This window comes from Ascidiella aspersa, chromosome 3, assembly GCF_963924565.1.
Source record: "Ascidiella aspersa chromosome 3, kaAscAspe10.2, whole genome shotgun sequence".
In the NCBI taxonomy this organism is placed as follows: Eukaryota; Metazoa; Chordata; class Ascidiacea; order Phlebobranchia; family Ascidiidae; genus Ascidiella; species Ascidiella aspersa.
This window is the reverse complement of record NC_139449.1, coordinates 18,659,390-18,680,246: the sequence shown is the minus strand read 5'-3', so window position 1 is coordinate 18,680,246 and position 20,857 is coordinate 18,659,390. Positions and strand designations below refer to the sequence as shown.

At 35.5% G+C, this 20,857-nt stretch overlaps 3 protein-coding genes across 3 annotated transcripts; all 3 read right to left on the bottom strand.

Moving 5' to 3' along the window:
* Positions 1-68: 68 nt before the first annotated feature.
* Positions 69-7,265, bottom strand: LOC146160556 (venom phosphodiesterase-like). Its single transcript, XM_083384966.1, has 19 exons — positions 6,973-7,265; positions 6,464-6,524; positions 6,220-6,311; positions 5,895-5,974; positions 4,990-5,109; positions 4,578-4,750; positions 4,259-4,440; positions 3,746-3,936; positions 3,476-3,579; positions 3,231-3,300; positions 2,752-2,842; positions 2,456-2,619; positions 1,899-1,950; positions 1,668-1,843; positions 1,434-1,560; positions 1,287-1,364; positions 947-1,073; positions 608-779; positions 69-398 (listed from the first exon to the last, which is right to left on the bottom strand). The coding sequence occupies exons 2-19, from the start codon at positions 6,520-6,522 to the stop codon at positions 69-71; spliced, it is 2,388 nt and encodes a 795-aa protein (XP_083241092.1). The 5' UTR covers positions 6,523-6,524; positions 6,973-7,265.
* Positions 7,266-9,140: 1,875 nt separating this feature from the next.
* On the bottom strand, positions 9,141-9,936 carry LOC146160555 (uridylate-specific endoribonuclease-like). Its single transcript, XM_083384965.1, has 3 exons — positions 9,894-9,936; positions 9,769-9,832; positions 9,141-9,289 (listed from the first exon to the last, which is right to left on the bottom strand). The coding sequence occupies exons 1-3, from the start codon at positions 9,906-9,908 to the stop codon at positions 9,141-9,143; spliced, it is 228 nt and encodes a 75-aa protein (XP_083241091.1). The 5' UTR covers positions 9,909-9,936.
* A 2,269-nt stretch (positions 9,937-12,205) lies between these two features.
* Positions 12,206-20,252, bottom strand: LOC146160554 (dolichol-phosphate mannosyltransferase subunit 1-like). Its single transcript, XM_083384964.1, has 12 exons — positions 18,477-20,252; positions 17,328-17,499; positions 17,026-17,198; positions 16,617-16,770; positions 16,244-16,342; positions 15,773-15,876; positions 15,506-15,605; positions 14,228-14,338; positions 14,124-14,149; positions 13,720-13,815; positions 13,345-13,528; positions 12,206-12,672 (listed from the first exon to the last, which is right to left on the bottom strand). The coding sequence occupies exons 1-12, from the start codon at positions 18,551-18,553 to the stop codon at positions 12,568-12,570; spliced, it is 1,401 nt and encodes a 466-aa protein (XP_083241090.1). The 5' UTR covers positions 18,554-20,252; the 3' UTR covers positions 12,206-12,567.
* Positions 20,253-20,857: the final 605 nt, after the last annotated feature.

The window sequence follows — 20,857 nt, the reverse complement described above, 5'->3', positions numbered from 1 at the left end:
ACTTGAGTTTAGAAATTATGCTTAGTCGCAATTACGCATCCGAATAACCGGCAAGAACTTCGGCGTTTCTACCACAACAAAAGGGCACTGGCGAAAAGCATTAATGCATAGCTCAGACTCAAAGTCGCCATAGAAGATCCACTTGTTGTAACCGGGGTGACGGTAGAGGTTGTCGTATCTGCGGTTTTCGCACTCAAAAAGTCTTCTAGCCAACTTCCGGTAAACTGCGGCAGCCATATCTTGGTCCGAATTACTTCTGTCATCAGTTCAGGGGAAAATGAGGAACCGGATGTCCACTTCTCCAGGAAGGAGATGCCGGTGAGCAGCTCCACATCCTTGACACGAGCGACGTGCTCCAGGAGAGTTCCAGGGATCCAATCTTTCTCCTCTTGCTCTGACTAAATATGAAACAGAATTGTTGTTTAAATAATTGACAGATTGTATGGGGTTTAATTAGTATGTAATACTATATCAATACACTAGAAGCTACAAACAAACTGCAACCTTCTGTAAATTCTGCGAAGAGCTACGTTGTGCTCTGTTATACCGGCCTGGTTAACTGTCACATTCTTTGGGAATGTATAAAATAAAAAATGAATAGCAATACCGTAAAACACGGTGGAATCTTGTAATTCGGGATAATAAAGCTAAGAGTTTCCAGATCCTGTGGTGACGAATTGCAGTCCGCGATTATTTGTCCGACTTGGAAGCACCGGACCATTACAATAAAAAAGTGGGTGGGGATGGGTGTAACGCCATCGTCGAGAAATGTTCCGTTCCTAAAATAAGAGCAGTATGTATATCGTTAACCTTTACAGTTATTTACCAACATTTTTTTGTTCTAGAAACCTCCTTTAAAGCATAAAGACATTTACCAACCGTTACGAATATGGAAATTAATAAAAGAATAATGTTGCTTAATAAACTTATATTTCTATTTTCGTACTGCTGTAAAACTTCCAAGGTGTCGGAATGTCCGTCGTTATTGTAGTCGAAAACAGGACCGACCGTAACATGAATTCCACCGTACATTTTTGCCCAATTATCTTGAACTGTTGTCATGTAGTCCCATACTATTATAAGACAAAATATGTTTGTACATATAAAACAGCAAACGTTTGTAGCCTACATCTAACTATAAATATGTTACAATCTATTGTTGCTCTAGGATAAAGGAAAGTGCAAGATAAAACTATTTCACTTTAAAAAAGCAGTGCCAATAGAACATTCCGCGAGTTAATCATTTATGTTTTAAAATAAACAGGAACTAAATCAGTTAAGCATACTTCTGGCAGTGTTGGCATACATGGGAGCGTTGTTGCTCGAAATAGCGGCGTCGTATCTTGCATTGTCGTTGGACAGCTCTACGAGCAAAAATTACAACTGTTAACATGGAACAACAGTAAACATGGCGCTATGTCGACACACTCTACCTGTTGGATAAAGGTTTTTAAAGGAAAGATCGGGATAAGTTTGGTAAATGTAGCAGTTTGTCGTGCTTTCCTCAGGTACCCTGAAGTCGTGGCGACTGCATGCGCCAAGAGAAACCATATTCCGCATCTAAAAGTTATATTTGCAATCAGATAGAAAAATAAACAGAGGAAATTTGGATGTGGATTTCAGGAAACACAATACACGGCCAGTGGTAAATATAAGAAACGTACCACATCGGACTTGAGTGTGTAAGAAACATAGAATGGCATTTTTTTCATTGTGTCATAGGCGGTGACGTAATCTTTCTGAGTGAGCATACAGAACTCGACATTATCCATGACATCACCGCTACCTGCGCCAAAGACTTTCGGCAACCCGAACAACATCTGCTGCTGTTGGTATTCTTGTACTGATAATAACAAACGATTAGATTTTAGTTTGTAACATCGAAACTACGCAATTACCTAAATTTTCACTGAGATCCAACTGGAAGTTTGCTTCAGCTTCGTTAATTCCCTGAAATTTAAAGCTACTGTTGAAAATAAATAAATACCGGTTAATACATCTGTGGACCCTTTGATTTTCGAACCGCTATTAACAAAAAAAGGAAAAAAAAAGAAAAAAAGTAGCTTTTGCACGAATAGTATAAATGCACCTAAATGTCCCTCTGAGCTAAAATAATGCCCCTAAAGCAGGATAAAACATAACTATAAAACCAAAGGTTCACGTCAGGCACAAAAAATTCTATTTACATCGTTAAAGTGAACATTTGTTTTCAGTTATTTAGCTACACATGCGTATAGTTTTTTATAAAAAGCATAGGACAGCGACAATCAGACTCAATCAATCAGAAGTGCACACCTTTCGAATTTAAAGTTATCTTGGGTCGTAGTACAGTCTATTTAGTTAGCATGCCTAAAATTTTAATAAGTTATTGAGTTTGCGAGCTACTCGGGCCACCAAAATGGACTAAAACGTTAGTACGAAGGTCAAAAGGCAAAGTAAACACTTGTCGTCCTACCTGGCACACCGGACAGCCGATTTCGACCTTTCCTGCCGCCGAATTTTGACAGCTCATCGGGCTTATACCGGCAGGTTCTTTCGACAATGTTTTAGGATTTGACATAATTTTGTTTAAACTCCCAGCAGTTCCGTTATTTGGGGCGGCTTTAAGGCCCATAAGATCTGAAAACCATATATTTTGGAAATCACCACACACCGTAGTTTATATTGAACAAAAAAAAATTGGATTCTATTGTGCTAAAGGGGCTTAGAATAAAATGGTGTAAGATTGCTAAAACATATATTGTAACATACCGGTTAAAAGGTTGTACACTTCGATACTTTCAAATGGTTCGGTTGTGTTAAAAGCCCGTTTGAACCCAGGACCATGACCTGAAAACAAGGCCTGCAAAAAACGCAAAAAACTTCAACGATTTATTTGTTGCCTTCATAAAAAGTTTACATGTGGCGACGTTACAATACAAAAATGGGCGTTTTGCTTTCTAACAATATTCAGACCCGAAAAACTTTTTTAAGGTAAACGCTAATTCTGATATATATATATATTGATTGCTGAATGAATGTGCCGCTTATATACAAAGTTACGTTGCCTAGTTTTAAGTTGGTAACAGTTCAGTTTAGGTAGGCCATTTCACTTAGGACTATAGGTGGAGGAGAATGTGTGCTAACAAAACATAACAAAGCTAAACACAAAGGAAGTTTTTGCACTCATCAACCACTCATCATACCCATAAAGTGGTTATAAGTCAATTTTTCTTCAGGCATATACTCACATGCATGCTTCTATATTCATTGTCATAGCCGTGTGTTCCGCCGCTACATTGATTGTAAGAACCTTTGCGCCTGAACATAATGGTAACGCAAACAAAGGTATAGCAGTCAGTAGACACAATGACAACAGACTAAATTTATAGACTAATGTCATATTGATAGGCGGTGGGAAAACTTACAACTGAGTATGACTGTTGGTAAAATGCATTTCGATACAATAATATTTTTCTCTGGAAATATATCTTACCCTTCAACAAGCCACTCATCGTCGACTACCAGACTGACGTCTTCGATTCGATCGTTGTTGACATAATGAAAACGCTTTGGGAAGTATTCGTACTTCAGAAATGACTGTGTAAGACCACCATGAGTTACGAAACATATACCACGATAATGGTTGTAAAACAGAAAAAAAATTCCTGAACACGTTATATAAATGGTTTATCTAGCACGCAGACAAGTTGTTGTAACGGTATGCAATTAAATTGGTCGAAAATAAATACATTTTCAGGCATACCTGAAAGTGTGTTACGTTGTGCTGACACCTTAAGTTGTTGTGGGTTTCCTCTGCGTTAAAAAGGTGCCATTTTGTCGGATCTTCGGACTTTCCTATTCTCCCAAACGCCCCGCTTCTCATATACACGTTGTTCATTATAACTCCATAATCTTCGACACTGGTTTTTCGGTCACACGAAAGTTGCGTCATACCTTTATGCACACACGAAGTACTCAGTAAAACATTGCTTATTAATCGTTCAGGATCAGATCGAAAATGTAACTACCAATTCAAACGCGTGGCCACGATTTACTGAATAAAGCGTTATCACCAAAACGTATTTTTTATGTACAATTTGCCGCAAATGGCATTATATTCCTGCCTAATTTAAACAACCCGTTTATTTCACGAGGGTCGTATAAATAATAACATCCGTTTATTGGACGGGGGTTTGTAAATAATAACATCTGTGTTATATATAAAACACAATAATGTATCGGCTTACTTTACGTAGGAAAAGGTCGAAAAACAAACCATGATCAGCTAAAATAATGACGTTGACGCAGTTTTCCAGTCCACGGAACTTCAATCCGTCCATAAGCATTCCGATGAAGTGGTCAGCCTGCACTAGCGAGTCGTCCACTTCGCGAGATCCTGGGCCGCCGCTGTGTCCTGCTTGGTCCACTAAGTCCATGTATAGAGTGATAAACGAAGGCCTGCGAAGTATGAGCAAAACCAGTGTTATTACGAATAAAGTACAAAATTAAAAATACATTTTCTAGAGTGTAGACCAATCGACGTTGCTTGTTTAGCCATTGGGTTTTCTAAATGCAATGAATAGCGAAGTACAAACCTACTCTCTTTCGGCATATCAAGCCAGTCGAATGCCTGATAAATACGCTCTTCGTTTGGAACACTTCCGTCGTATTTGTAGTAGTAGTCGGGGTACCTGGTGATATTGACATCGGAGCCTGGCCAAAAGTAAGTAGCGCTCTTTAGGCCTTGGTTGCTTGTGGTCACCCAGATCTAAATATTACCACGTTTGATTTAACGGGTAAGTCACAATCGAAGACTTGCCTCTTTAGAGGATTTGCCTCTTTAGAGGACTTTAGAGGTCAATAGACAATTTTTATTCGTAAATATATAGTATTCTTTCGACGCTTTTAAAACGCTTATGTGCATGTTCACTGTAGTAGTTGTTTATATATTTAGGACATATCGAGTTGATATAAAACTTACCTAAATGCGTTAAACCTTATACGTACCGGTTCTCCTCCCCACCAGAATGGTTCGAAACTTTCTGTTGTGCCTAGTCGGAACTCCATCTGATGCTCGTGGTCGTACATTGTATTGTCGATAATACCATGGCTTTCCGGATAGAGGCCCTGTTAAAAAATGTAGTTTCTTTTTTAACTCAAGCCTTTTGAGATATCGTTGAACCATAAATGACCAATATAATATACTGTTTTTCTAAGTTTGGAAGTTGTAAATATTCGGATGGTATCAATATACAGTATATATATATATGTATATATATATACCATTTTTATATTTACTTTAGTTATATTAAGTCAATTAGATAAATTACTTGACTGAAACTTAAAGTCATTTGCGCAGATGGCGTGACTGAAGGTTAAGTGCTTTAAAAGAATACATTTCAGCAGAATTCAGTTAGTTTCGTCAATTATTTAGGCTACATAAACGAAAAACTTTAAATGCTATTTGTTTCGAATTTAAAGTTAGCTATGGAAAATATTGCTGGGAATGGCACGTGTTCCGATTTGCAACTAGGTTATTTATATTGGGTGACCATAGTCTGAATTATATTTAACTTGCTATGACAATGACTCGAACTATTGAGTACTGAACTACTTGGACTTGATTTCATATTTGTAACAAAAAGATTAGACTTTATTTTAAAAATAATGTGTAACGAAGATATAGTTGTTTCAATAAGAACTGTTTGAAATCGGTAATTAACTTTAAATTATTTGAAACAAACTTCGCAATAATGAAGGAAACCAGTGTAGTTAACACGAGGTTGTTGAAGGGTAAAATGTTGACTGTTCTTTGTTTGTGCAATTCTCAACCAATATTTACGGACTAATGGTTTCGTAACAGCGCGTGCGACCCTCTTCTGGTATACCAATAAACTAAATCGACCACTTACCGTGACGATAGAATAATGACTGGGAAACGTCTTGGTCGGATAAACAACTCTCATGTATGGAGCATGCACGCCACACCTTGCTGGGTAAATAACAGGTTTTTGTAATTAATGTTATACTTTATTTTTAGTTTATAATTAAATTTATTTGTATTTTTTTTTAATTATTGAATTAAAATAATCATAATATGTACGTTTGAAAACCAAAAACCCTCGCAATGTAACATCTTAGCCTATGAATACATCAATTTTTTAGTGTGAGGCACCCTTTAGGCATGTTTTTTTGTCACTTGTTTTAAACATTTTTGTTGCTAGTAAAAATTCTTACCCAGTTTGTGTATGTTAGGAGTGATATTTCGATAGAGATATTCCGCTTTAAATCCATCGATAGAAAAGAGTAGCACCGGTGGATTGTCAAACCTAAAGATAATACATCATATAATGCTCAGTTACACTTTATTCAAGCTCTAATCCTGTTCCTTATCACCGTAGTCGTAGAGAAATTAATGACAAATTTTAGCATGGACAATTTGACATTTGACATACAATACGCAAAAGTCGTATGTATTTACCCATTAGGACACTTCATCTCGCTTTTGGGTGCACATTTTTCTTCTTTCCATGTCGACATTCCTGTTGAAAAACGAATTTCAAATATTGCAATTGAATAAAAATCAGGATAGAAAATTGAACGATCCTTATGTACGGAAGTGCTGAACTATTTTGTCTTGTCAGTAAAGATTTATATGATCCATGCTAAATTGTTTGTAAGTGTCAAGTTCCGATTTAGCTTTTCTGCTGTTGAAAATGATCCATTTTACAAAGCAAAGCCGTCAGTGTATGCATCGCAAAATTTAATCTGAAGTAAAACGGATATATTTCTAAGCACAAGTGCAGATTTAACAATTTAGCCTATAGGCAAGTAGGCCCCGTAGAACCGCATTATCGTTTTATATTCAAAAGACCAAGTTTTTTGTAGTTTGGAATGGTTTGGGCAAGGTAAGATTAAACTTAAGATTTATTCTAATTTGGTATCATTTATGTATTTTTTTAAGAATCACTTTCCAATTGGGCTACATACCTTCACAAGTCTCTTGGTAATCAGTACAACAATTTCCATTTGCAGTACAATTATCGGTGCAGTCGCATCTTTCTCTGGTTATGTTACACACACCGCTGCAAAGGTAACGAACGTCGCCTGCATCACACAAAAATAAAATCTAAATACAAAGTAACTATTTCGGTGCACTTAATAAGCGCACAACGTTTACCGGTGATAGGGGCACAAAAGTCTTCGTAATCACCACAGCAATTCCCAGCGTTAGAACAAACGCTGTCGCAATGACAATCATTGGTTGAGTTGTATTCTTCGTTGCATCGATTCTCACACGAAGATCCTGAAAAATATCATTTTCATCAATATTTCCCCGAAGTACTTATCTTAAATCAGACATTTTTATGCAAAACTACAATTTTTCTTGTTTAAAATGAAGATTGCCATTTCAGCAACTAAATTTCAATATCACCGAAAAAATTCCATCCAAGTGATTTTTTTATTTGTTACTGTACAGTAGGTTTGTATCATTTACCTGTAGTCGGCGTACAGATGTCCCCAAAATCTTTACAGCAGCTGCTTTGGCTGCCTTGGCAGTTGCAATAACACGTTGCTTCTGGCGGTTTCGACGTCTCATTACAACGGTTCTGGCAAGAGACTGGATAAAAAAATTAGTTATAACTGGGGCGATTAATTTTTTTGAAAATGAGAAATTTTGACCAATAAAATTGAAAATATTCAGCAAAAAATACGTTTTTTGTCAAAATTTTAACCTATTAGAAATACGTTCATTTAAACAACGAATTGTTGTGTGAAATACTGCATTACTGTACGTCATAATTGCCATCGTCAATTACTCGTTTTTGATGTTAAACTGATGACCGGTTGAACACAAATTGATTACTTCTGGTTTTTGAAAAACTCTTAACAATGGTTAGTTTTTGGCATATCAGAAGACAAGAAATGGTAAAAGAGCAAAATAAAAACCAAGATGCTTGGTATTTCAGTGAACAGTTTAGTTGAAATACAAGGTAAAATGCCAATTGTGTATTATCAAAATTGGAAATGGGATAATGGCTAATTACCAACGAAAAACACAGCAAAAACGAATCAATACATTTATCATACTATCTGAAGCCGAAACGAAGCCACAAAAGGCTATACCTGAAATCAGTTGACTCTAAGTCGAGAGTTTTAATTTCACCACAGGCTCGGTTTTTGTGGGAGTTGTCGAACTGATTTCGGTATAAGCCTTATCGGAGGACTGGTATAATATTATCACTGGTATAATATTATAAGTATGGCTATGGCATGCTAGATCACAGTGTAAATCCATGTGGATACCATAGCTTGGTCACTTGACATATCGGGGTAGCTTCATTATAAATCACTCCATGCATCAAAATTTGACAAAGTCGAATAAAGAGCAATCAGGAGTCGCTTTTTGAACAGGACTTGTTGAATTGGTTTCCAGACATGACATTTAAAATATATCGTAACATTTAAAACTGGCGTGCGAATGAACAATTAAAATCATGACTAAAATCGTTTAAGTCGTTTGCGCCGAATGACGAAGATTCGCATTAGTTTTGTTTTGGTAATATTCCAATTTACCAGGCATGACACATTGTTCACGCAAAAATCATTATACTAAAAAAAAAATGAGTCTTATCGTAATAGTTTTGGGTCTATTGCAAAAAGAACTCCGCCTTCTACTGGTCTACTTTTCCACTGGCCTTATTGTTTTCTAACAAAAAACATCTAAAATTACAAGAAGCATCTTTAAATAGTTAGCTTTTTCATAGAACAAGATTTTTATTAGAACAATCTAAACGAAATACTTCTTGATTAGCGTTACGACACCCGACCAGACAAATTCTTACCTACACATACGTCGTCAAAATCTTCGCAACAGTTGTTATAATCGTGGCACTGATCGTTGCATTGGCATGTAAATGACTCGTCGTACCATCCGCCACAACGATTACCACATTTATCTGATAAAAACAAAATTTTGTGACAAGAATTGATGTAAAGGATCATGTGAACATAAAGATAGTATAAGGCCCACTAAAAAAGAATTGGAAAATATACTTAACATTTTACACATTGGTAAATAATAAAAGGTTGTTTGAATCGAAAACAGCGAATCTCGGAAATCTAACCGGTAGAATTTGTTTAAATGCAGTTGTGCGCTACTTACCAAGGGTTGCACAGACCGGAATAAAATCTTCACAGCAATTTCCGTAATTGAGGCACAGGGTGTTGCAGTGACATGGTAAGGAAGAATTGTGATACTCGCTGCAACGGCCTTGACAGGACGTTGCATTGAGGCTTTGTAACACTAAAACAGACACATTTCAAATTTTACTCAGATCTCTCACCGCGACTTATTTCACTTTCTCTACAAGTTTGGTGGTTAATGTTTCTTATAAGGGTGAAGCATGCTTTACTCAGATCTCTCACCGCGACTTATTTTACTTTCTCTACGAGTTTGATCGTTGTTGTTTCTATTAATAGTGAAGCATGCTGACATCCTATTACCCTTGAACTTATTTGCTTACACAAACAAGACAAAACACATGCGTTTAAATTTATTACGCATGTTAGGGTTTCTTATGTAACTCCATTACACAAAAACGGAAACTTAGCACTTTACGTATATAAATCTGATGTTTCCGACTCTAATCTAATAATGGTCATCTTATGAGTTTGTATTTAACACGGTACTATATATTTTTAAGACATACAACGGTTGACGAACAAAATCCGCTTGATCGGTTGAAGTCAATTTACATGTTAAACATATTTTCTTGTACTTACCATTGCTATCTAAAGAAGCTGCACAGCATGTGGCCACCAAAAAGCCGATTATTAGAATCGCTTTCTAAAAAAATAAATTAGATTTTAGTTTTTTAAAATATAACAAAAAAATAGTGGGTATTTACCTGAACGATAAGCATTTTGAAATCGTACAATTCGCCTTCTTGATATCTTCTGATGTGGATACAATAATAGATATACCTTATATAGCCTACCCAATAGCTCGATTTAATTATTAACGAAAAATCTCTGTTGTGAACGCAGTCCTGCCTAGTATTGACGTAACACTGAATTCCAAAGCAGTGCTAGCCTACTGAGGTTAAATGCATGAAAGCAAAAACGTTATCGATGTATTAAAGAAGGTTGTGGTGTGTCAATAAACTGCTCCATAAGCTTTTTCCCTTTCGGAACCAGATCGAAAAACAGGGCGCAAATATAAGCAAAGTTTGTCTAATCGCGTACAAGTTTGCAAATAGGCCTATACATGGTTAAAACTGGCACAAAGCATAGTTTAAAGAAAATAGGAGCCATGGCCTGGTACATACGACGCACCAGAGCGTCACGTCGCATAGTTTAAGAACTTCTGGAGTATATTTTTTGGCGGATAAAGTTTTATTACTGTTGTGCAAAACCAGAACATTAAACAATTTAAAAAAAACTAACCTTACATAAATGTATGAAATAAATAAACTTGATCTCTATTCCAGTGGGCCTGCGCTCGCGTAGTTAGTCTGTATGCACCAAAAAAATAAACCAGCAATTTTTAAGCTGTGTTTAATGACCAAAGGGGAAGTAAATCCTTAACAAATAATTTTCCAAAACTTATACTGAAAGTAAAGATTGATTTGTTATACTGTCCCGATAGCGTGCTTTTGCGCCTTTAATCCGTAAGACACTCAAGAGTAAAATTACTTCGCCCTCTGAATTAAAACGTTAGAAGTAGGATAATAGAGTTAGAAATTTATATAAGTTTTCAAGAGCTAGAGCAGGGGTCGGCAACCCCTGGCACGCGTGACACTTGTGGCAGGTGAGATTATTTTTCAGGGCACGATAAATGATTTAACGCGCACGAACGAAGAACAACCATTAAATCACTACATCATTACTATTATTACTACATCACTCATTTCGATTTGCAGTTTTCGTGTCACAAATTATTGTCTTAACTGTTGTATTTAACAATAGTTTTGTGGCCGTTAAACTTGTTGTTTACGGCTAACCGTTCGCATTACGTCACAATGCCTAAAAGGTGGCGTGATGTTTACTGCGTTAAAGCCACTGATCTCTATTCATAAGCGTTGAGCGAAAAGAGTAACTGATAGTTAACACTTCTAGGTATCGGCTGAAAAGCGTCGAAGTATATTCCAAAATAGCGGGCAGCACAGTATTGTGTTCGTGACAGTTCGTTTTTTTCAGCAGGGTTTTTCCACTCACGAAACGAGGTGTCGAAGGTAAAATTGTAAGGAAGGCGAAGTATGTAAGAATAAATATAATAATAATGGACCCAACCAAACGCTAACTCTCATCCTAACCCAAATATTGTCAGCAATATAAACCCCCGGACAAAATGTGGTAGGATTCTGGACCACACAGCCCAGAATTTTACTTATAAAATTTGGTTTAGTGGCGTCTCCCAAGAAACGTAAATTAGATGTCAGATCATTCGTCATTCGTAAATTAGCAAATAGCAGCAGGGCTACGGAGTTGGACTTAAGTAAGACAAAGTAAAACTACCCTAGTCCAACGTGTGTGTGGATTGCTGAATATCAATCTTGTTTTAGTTACGTATAAGTTGTGAAATACAGGATGTAGAGTCGGAACCAGACTTGGGACTCGACGAATTCGCACATTTGGATGGAGTCAGGCTCGGGTTCAAATTTTTGGCCGAAGTCGGACTCGGGTTGTTTGAACAAACCCGCAGCCCTGGTTGCTAGTGCAAATCCAAACGTAGAAAAATGTTTGGCACGCGAGTTTTATATTTTGACATTATTTATAAACTGACACACTGCATACGAAAGGTAGCCGACACCTGCGCTAGAGCATTGTTTGCTACCTAGAAAACATAACGTTTTAATGTTTCAATTTTGACCATACTAAAGATTTTGATTTCGAAATGTTGAAAATAAATACAAAACTTTTCCGCATTGTCGTAAAAAACGAATAATTACTGGACATTCCTATCCTAACATCGTATTTTTAGAATTACGATTGGGAGGCGAAACAGTTTTACTCTAAAAATGCTATAAAATAATAACGCCTAGCTTTCTTAATAGCTATATGTGAAGAAATTACTCTTGCAGCTTAAGAACAATTCGAGCCTGATAACAGCACAACCGTTTGTCTAACTCTAAAGCATCTCTTCGAGTCTCCAAAGTCGCACAACACGATCCAATGCGGTCAAACAACTTCTCACCCGGAAGCAGCGGATGTGAGAGAGCTACGAGGCTGCCGTTCACCGTATGCTTCAGTTAGCTTGCAAACTGCTGGGGTTAAGTCTGAAGAAAGTGAGACACTTGCTAAAATTTGCTCAGTGTGAGATATGACTTTAACTATTTTGTCCATGACTTTAACTATTTTCGCACACGAAGATTATTCGTCAGAGGTGGCCGTTTGCAAACCCTAAAAAATGTTTAGGCAATTCATAACCAAAACATTAAAAAACACAAATCAAATATTGAAAGTGCGACGCATTCTTCATAAGGTAAAGGAAACAACGATGCTTAGAAATGTACATGTGAGTAACTTTTCGAGTGAAAAAGCACGAAATAAATCACGATTTAACGTATGTTTTTAGCTTCTTCACGTTGTGGCGAAAAGGTAGAAAAGTCCTTTCAGGAAACCAAAAATTTCATTGCCACCTAGCTTCGATTCCCCGTAGAAACGATCCACAAACGAAATCGGAACCTATGAGAAACAGTGTGTGCTAAATGGTTTTGCAGTAAAGAACGTTTGAATATTCATAAAAAGATTATTTCACGTACAGGTCACATTGAAAAATGGCAATAATTAGACAAGTCATTGAGTTAAATGACTGAGTTATTATTAAGTGTTTTCTTTGGTTTAAATGACTCGAGTTATTATCAAGTGTTTTCTTTTGACATATTTAAATAAAATTGGGTTAATCATCTCAATTTTTTTTTTTTTTTTCATTTTAATAGTTTAACGTTTAATTTTTATGCTAACGACTTTGGCAACTGGTATGACTTGGATTGGTGCTTGTCTTGTTAATTTATACCGAATACTTGACTTGGACTTCAATGAGTATTTTACAAATTACTTGACATGAACTTTTTACTTCGATTCACACATTGCATTCCGTTTAAGGTTTTGAACTGATGTTTGAGTTACATATTCTGTTATTGCCCGACTAGAAATACTTTTTTGTCAAGATTAACTTCTGCAATTCTATTTTTTAAGGGGCAAATCTACCAGTCGATACTATTTACTCAAACAGCCATCATTAGGGTCTCTCTAGCAGCGTTAAATATTTTAGATCATGTTAAAAACGCACACACTTAATGCTGATCCTTGCCGACAGTAGGTCGGTTTTATTTGGATTGAAATTACTTCACTTACCTCAGCAATGGACATGTTGTTTTGTCGCGCCCGTACCATCATTTCCATTTGAAAAACGTAACCTTTCGATACGCATGACCGCACGAGGGTGTCTAGCACCTCCTTGCGGTAAAGGCGAAAGCTGCCGGTAAGATCAGTAACCCCAGGTCGCAATAAAACTTGAGTAATGTAGTTTGCCGTCCGACTAGTGAAGGTAAAAAATGCCGTTTAATTTTATGGTGCATTTAGTAACATAGAATACGTCTGGGAGAGTGAAAATATGATGGTAAACGATTATTTGGCGAATTGCTGCTTTACTAAGTTTTACCGAGTCTTTTTTTAGTCACACATAAATTAACGTAAACACAGCACAGAACATTTATAAAAAGTCCTTACCTGACAAGTTTTCTGGTCCAGTCCCAACCGTACACTCCTCCATTGCCAGCGTATCTTGTGCCAGTCACAACGTCGTAATCACCACTTTTCTGCTTTCTTTGTACATACAATAACACATTTTAGCACACACCATACTTAAGCTTGTAATTGATCCGAGATGTTAACGGTGAACGTAATATACTGAAAAGGGTTATACAATTTTTTTTAAGATTAAAATCAAAACTGGGCACCACTAAAACAGGAAACCATGGGCTATAGAATAAACATTTTCAGAGCTAAACATCGTTGTAAATTAAATTAAGTAAATCCAAACAATGCAGGATGATGGGTTGGTACATGCGGTGGAGATCAACAGTTAAACAATAAATAAAAACAACAGTATAAAACGAAGAAATAGGACTCACTTGATAAATTCCGGAATAAACTTTGGCTGAAAAACAAAGAGCGGTATAAAGCAACGAAAAACCAATAGTTTACTTATGCACTTTATTTCTAGGTAAAAACTTACATGATGCGATAAATCGGCGTCCATGATTATGACGAAGTTTCCGGTAGCGTTTTTAACCCCATGGACGTAGGCAGTACCCAGTCCAAGTTTCTTCGCTCGCGGCCGCAGTACCTTTAAAAAAAATAGAAATCTTTGAATACAGGATTAGTTGCACATGAGCCGGCGGGTGTTGTCGATCTTAACACAGCAAAACGAACATTTTATAAAAAATTCGACTCATAAAACTTTAAAATAGCGTGGTCAAACTATATATTGTCGCGGGCCAACACGTGCAATTCGTTTAATATGGCGGGACAAAGTTTCAATGGCGTACCCTATTTTAGTTTGAGAAAAATATTTATTTAAAATATTGCAGGGCGCCTCCATGTATTCATTGGCATACAATATTACAAAACACAAATATAACTAAAAAATATTCGGGAAAATCCACCCAAATATAGTGTGGTAGGTACTCGAAGCAAAGGTAGCAAATACAAATGTTGGGCGAAATACATTTGTTATATTTCATCACTGGTCCATAAAAATAAGATCAACGGCGCTTAAAATAACCATATTTAGGCCGCGGGCGTGTAGTTGGACCATGCTGCTTTAATATAATAAAAATAGAGTGCAACATATTAATTTATAAAGCACTATATCCTAAAGCAGCGGTCGGCAAACTGTGGGCCGTGGCCCAAATATGGGCCTTCGGGCAAAGTTTAGTGGGCCGCGAGATACTATTTATTATTTCACTTTAATTATGTAGTTGTGGGCCGCCCCATACAGTACATTGATAGCCCCACACATTACATTCATTGTATTATATTTTAAAAGGGCTTGGCTAAAAGTTTCTTATTTTTGCGGCATAGGGTCACGTGTCAATGGAACCCTCATATTTTACTTTTAGTTTAACAGTGTCAACACATTTTTTTGTGTTTCGCGCGAACGTTTTGCACTTTAAATTAAATCTATTAAGCCCATAAGTACTATGCTGACTTAGGCATGCGTCGTGTGACTTATGAACGTTAAAAAGTATAACGTCTGCTAAGTTAGACTATAAATGGTTTATTTTGTGAAATATTACAATGCTGTTTATGTGCTGTACGTGTTATACGTATCGTTTTAGTCCACGTTTTGCCCCCTAAATTTTTATAACCCCTTAAACAAAATTATGGATACGACCCTGGTGTCGTATAATTTTTACGTGAAATAGGCCTTCAAAGTATTTTTGGCCACGACAAATAAAGTTTGTCGACCACTGTCTTTAAGTAATACAAATAATAGGGTCTGGGTACATACGATTTTATCATTTCCATAAATGTTCTGCAGCTGTTTCGCGATATCAAGTGTACCATCTGGACTTCCATCATCGATAACAATTACTTCGTAATCCAATCCACTACAACAAAAAACTGTGCTGGTTAGTGGACTCCGGTGGTTTATTTGCGTTTTTTGATTAATGCATGTGCGCAAAAAAAAGAAATTATTTTAACGAAATTCATAATTTCAGCTTTATCATGATTCACAACAAAAAAAAAATAGGAAAACTTAATCCTAAGAACAAACCTTTCAGTAAAATATTTGACCAGAAGCCAAATGATGATGGGAAGGTTCTCCCTTTCATTGTAGGTTGGCAGTAACACAGAGTATTTGTCATTCTTAGTCGACATTTTAACACGAATTTACAAAACCCTAAGAAATGAGAATTTGGTCTCTAAACAAGAAAAAACAACACTGCGTGCAAAGTGGTGATAACGGTGATATGGGCTACTTTAAGAACAAACAATAATAAAATTAGATGGATGACATGATTAGGCGACACATACAACAAAAAAGGAAGAACACTGTGAAAAATAATACTAAAACAAAAGCATATAGCGAAAAGTGTCCGTAAGGAAAACCAGCACCCTTTGGTCAGATTTGAAGTACAAAAATGATTGAGCACAAGTTACATACAGTGGAATCTACAGAATATGTTTATGGCACAAATAAAAAACACAAAACGTCATTATCAGAAAATTATTCTTCCTGTTTAACTTTTTTTGGCTTTTTTGGGTTTCTTGATCTACTTTTTGCTTTGCACAGAGGACAAATTGGAGCATTTCTATGAATTTGTTGATGGCAGGAAAGACATGCCTGAAATATTGAATGAAAAAGGTAATTAACTACATAGGACAACTACCAAACTACATGTTTTGATAATTAATTTATTAATACAACAAAACCCCCCACCCTAAATTTCACATTCTTATACAGCATTACTTTTATTAAAAAATCTTTCTAAGCTTACATGGATCATGATCAATGTTGTTAATTACTAAAAGGAAAAGCAAAAGCAAATTTGTACTTACTACACTGAATTATTTTACTGGTTTGTGATAAATGCTTGACAAATAGAGCAAATAATTACCTTCATTGGGGGCGGCTGTGACGTTTGTTTAACATCATTGTTGGATAACATTAATTGAAAATTTTCCTGCTGCTCTACTCCTCTTGCAAAATTGTCAGATAATGTTGTTTTGCTTGGATTACTGGACAATGAGACTTTCCGATTTGAAAATATCCTGAAAAAATAGGGTTACCGTGAAATAATTTTAACAACTTTTTTCATTCAATGTTTATTATAAAGATTAAGTCAGTCTACATTTTGTATTAGTACCGGTAACCATTCAACAGTGTCACAATTTTTTTTAAGCATTTAGCAATTACTTTACTCTCGTGTAATTTGAAAATATAATAACATATACTTTTCTGTTGATAAGATTTGTTAAACATATAGCATTAATAAAAAAATATATTAGGGTTGGCTATTAACATACTCTGCTGGAATATGTGGCTCTTCTTCCAAAAATTCTGTGGCCCTGTCTAGGCCAATTTCTGTTCTAAGTAAGTCCACCTCTTGCTTTAAAGGCTGATATTGTTGCAGTAGCTTCTGTGCTTCATTCAAAGTTCCATTTCGGTCAGAAGAACTTTGCTTTATGAGACTTTCCATCTAAACAACATATATTTTATGGTAAATTTTTTCAATAAAATACTACTGTAAATCATATGATGAATTAAACCACTATAATAAATTAAACGCATAATCAAAAAGCATGTAAAATATTTTACAAATTCTTACTGTGTTAATATCTGTATGAATGAGTCGCAGTTCTTCAACGTGGGCCATTTTCTCCTGCAGCAAATGACCAAGTTCATTCTTGTAACCTTCCAACGACTTTAATTCCTCATCTGCATCCTCAACTGCATCTTTCATGGCACTTTTCAACTTTTCCAATTGAATTGTTTTTTGTCTGGGTACAAATGGATTACATGGTTACATCACTAACATTAAGGGTCACAATAATGTTGGAGCAAAGAACCACCTGATGTTATGTTATGTAACACTAAGTTTCCAGTTTTCAATAAACCACATAAACCCTAATTTTGCCATTTAACAAATAAACAAAAAAATGTTTACATTTCTTAAATTTGGGAAAGAATGTCCGGATTTACGCCATAAGCATGCACAAATAACTAAAGTAAAGTTATATTTGAAAAAAGGAGTAAGTTATATTTGCATAATGACAATTTTTTTATTAAAAAAATGTATTGTGTGCTTATGCTGTAACAGTAAATCATTTACTGACTGTAATCTTGTAAAGCAGGGATGTCCAACCTGCGGCCCGCCTGATACTTATGTGCGGCCCACCAATTAAACCACTTTCAGTAGCTTTTATTTAAATCAATTGTTTCGATTATCATCAAAATGCGAACGCGAACGCAGAGTATTTGATGTAGGCCTAATCTTATATTTTTTCTAAGACTACAATTGAGTCTTGTGCCACATTTTAACAGCCATCGAACGCTTGTGCAGCAATCATTGTTAAGCAAGGTGTGTGTTTTTTTTTAGGCCCGTCAAATTTTTTAAAAGTGGCAATGCGGCCCGCTCTGTTAAAAGGTTGGACATCCCTGTTGTAAAGTAACTGGAACAAAACAATAAGAATTGATTAACAAGTTTTTTGAGTTTAAAAGGTAATCTTAATATCCATTAAAATATATTTAATGGTAGTATTTTTTAATATATTGTTTTTGCTCAATTTTTTAAGTGAGGGAAAATGTTGTAACAAAGAGTTTAATGGGAATTTTATCAAGTGCTGCAAAACGGGCCATAGGTATTCAAATGGCCATGATCTGCAGTATTGACATTCTTACATTTTTTTTTCTAAAAAGCCCAACATGGATAACTAGTAATAATCTACTAATGACTTCATCAAAAAAAGGAAAATACCTTATAACTTTAATTTTTTCCAATTTTTGATAACATTCTTCTGTGCTCTTTTCTGATTTGTCCATAGTTTTTTGCATAGATATATATCTATATTCAAAATATTTAAACCTGTATTGTTAGCAAGTTTATTTAATTTGCTGCACAATGTGTAAATGCTAATTTTACCAATGTTAACCATTTATTGGAAAACATGCTATAATTTTTTACCAATGCATATTTTAACCTCCTAAATCAGTTCTTCACAATAGATGTGTCAAATTTATATGGTGTGACAAAAAATTATTTTTGCATGTTCTTTTCAGCGATAGTAGAATTAATGTCTGAAACAGCAAGGCAGGTATAACTAGACTCTATGCAATAACTTTTTTTCAAACATACCAAAATATTATTATCTTGTTTAGAAATAGATTTCGATTGAATAAACAACACCAATTTAAACCAAATAAAGAAACATTTTAGTTAAGGGTGAAACTTTTTGACCAATTCGAACAGAACAGATACAAATTTGTGCAAGTTATGAGCCCACAACAAATATAAATGGTGCATGTCTTTTTTGCACATACAGGATTATTACTGATTGTAGAGTTCTTATTAATTTGTTACGATGTGCTTTGTTTGCTTTCTGTTCTTTAGCACAACACTCTTTAACTACTAGACACTACATAGAAAAATTGTCAACCAGCCAAATTTTACAAAACTTATATTATAGAAAAGTAATAATGTAATGGTGTAAGATGATACCGTTATGTATTATGCACATCACTACAAATTCAAAAATGTACCAAAAACAAAACTATTCCTCTTTACGCCCAATCAGAAACCAAAAGTAAAACAATCAGCAAACACAGTCAGGAAAAAAATAGAAGAAAGAGCTGAAATCAGTGCTGCCCTAAATGATGTCACTGTTGTGGATTTGGAAAAGCATTTCGTGCCAAGATATTTGGCGGGAAGCCACTGGATAGCCATTAGAGACGGTAGCACAGCACCAATTTAGTTCAGAGCAAGATTTAAATCACACATGAACAAAAAATGTGAAAGAATGAAAAATATCTAAACAAATTTTATTTGAAACAGAGAATGCAGTTCCGCCAAAAGCTGTTGTATCCTTAGTTATGCTTGAAACATTAAACACAAATAAAATAGTAAAAGGCTTTACTGCTACTTGAAAAAGGTTGAAGACCCAACAAAATGTAAACTGTAAAAAACCTAGATTTTGCAAAAAAACTAGAATACATTTTATTGTTTTATTCTAAACTATTTGTCGTGTGTTGCCTTCCTAATGTAAACTATGAAGTACTTACACCACTTATTTGTCATTACTTCCTTTTTATATACATTCTTAACTGCATTCCATAATTTGTGGCCGACATAGATTCACGCCAAAACTTTTTGCGGCGGTAATCCTATGCCAAAATAGGACTATATATATGCAAAAAAGACAATTTTGTCTTGGTAAATCCACTAGGCTAGTGATATTTCACGCCAAATGACGTCACTGGGGGCTTTTTGGCAAGCATGCCACGCCAAGATCTCTGGCGGGAAGGCAATAGAATGCAATCAGGTATACATTAGCTTTGTATGTACATCACATATTGGTAACTAATTCATAGTGCCCCTTCTTAGCTATTGTATAAAAAACACTAAACATAAATGATTTTATATACTACTCTTTTGGCGCTGGTCTAGAATCCTACCACATTTATTAAAACAACACATAGTATTAGGGTTAGGGTGGGAGTTAGCGCTTGGGTGTGTGTGGGTTAAGTATTATTATAGTCATTATTTAATAATAATAACGCAAATAATGTGCGTTGTGGTGGGATTCTAAACCAGGGCCACTCTATTTTCTTTAACTAAATGTTTTTGTACGTCTTGCGAAACTAATATAGGCTAACAATAACCAAAGTATCTTTAGTTTAGAAAAATGATAGATAAACCGAAGGCAAATAGTTGAATAACTTACAAAAACATTTTTCAAAAAATGCTAGCTTACAAAAAGTGGGCGCTGGCCTAGAATCCTACCAACATTTAAACAAATATTAAATCAACACACAATATTTAAGTTAGGGTATGAGAGCGTTGGGGTGTGGGTGGGTCAAAGTCGTATTAGATAATAATAATTGACCCACCCTTAACCAAATAATGTACGTTGTGGTAGGAATCTAAAACAGCTCCAAAAAATGTCCTAAAGAAAATACAAGACGTATAATGCCAGGCTGCATTTAGGTTTAGCATGAGTTTTTATGACTCACTGTGAAATACAATTTTAACTTGAAACGATATAGGGCCTATGTGTAAAACGTTGGCACTTATATTTTACACGTCCTTTAAAATATAATATTCTATAAATACAAAGCCATTGTAAAACAGGAATGCATCAA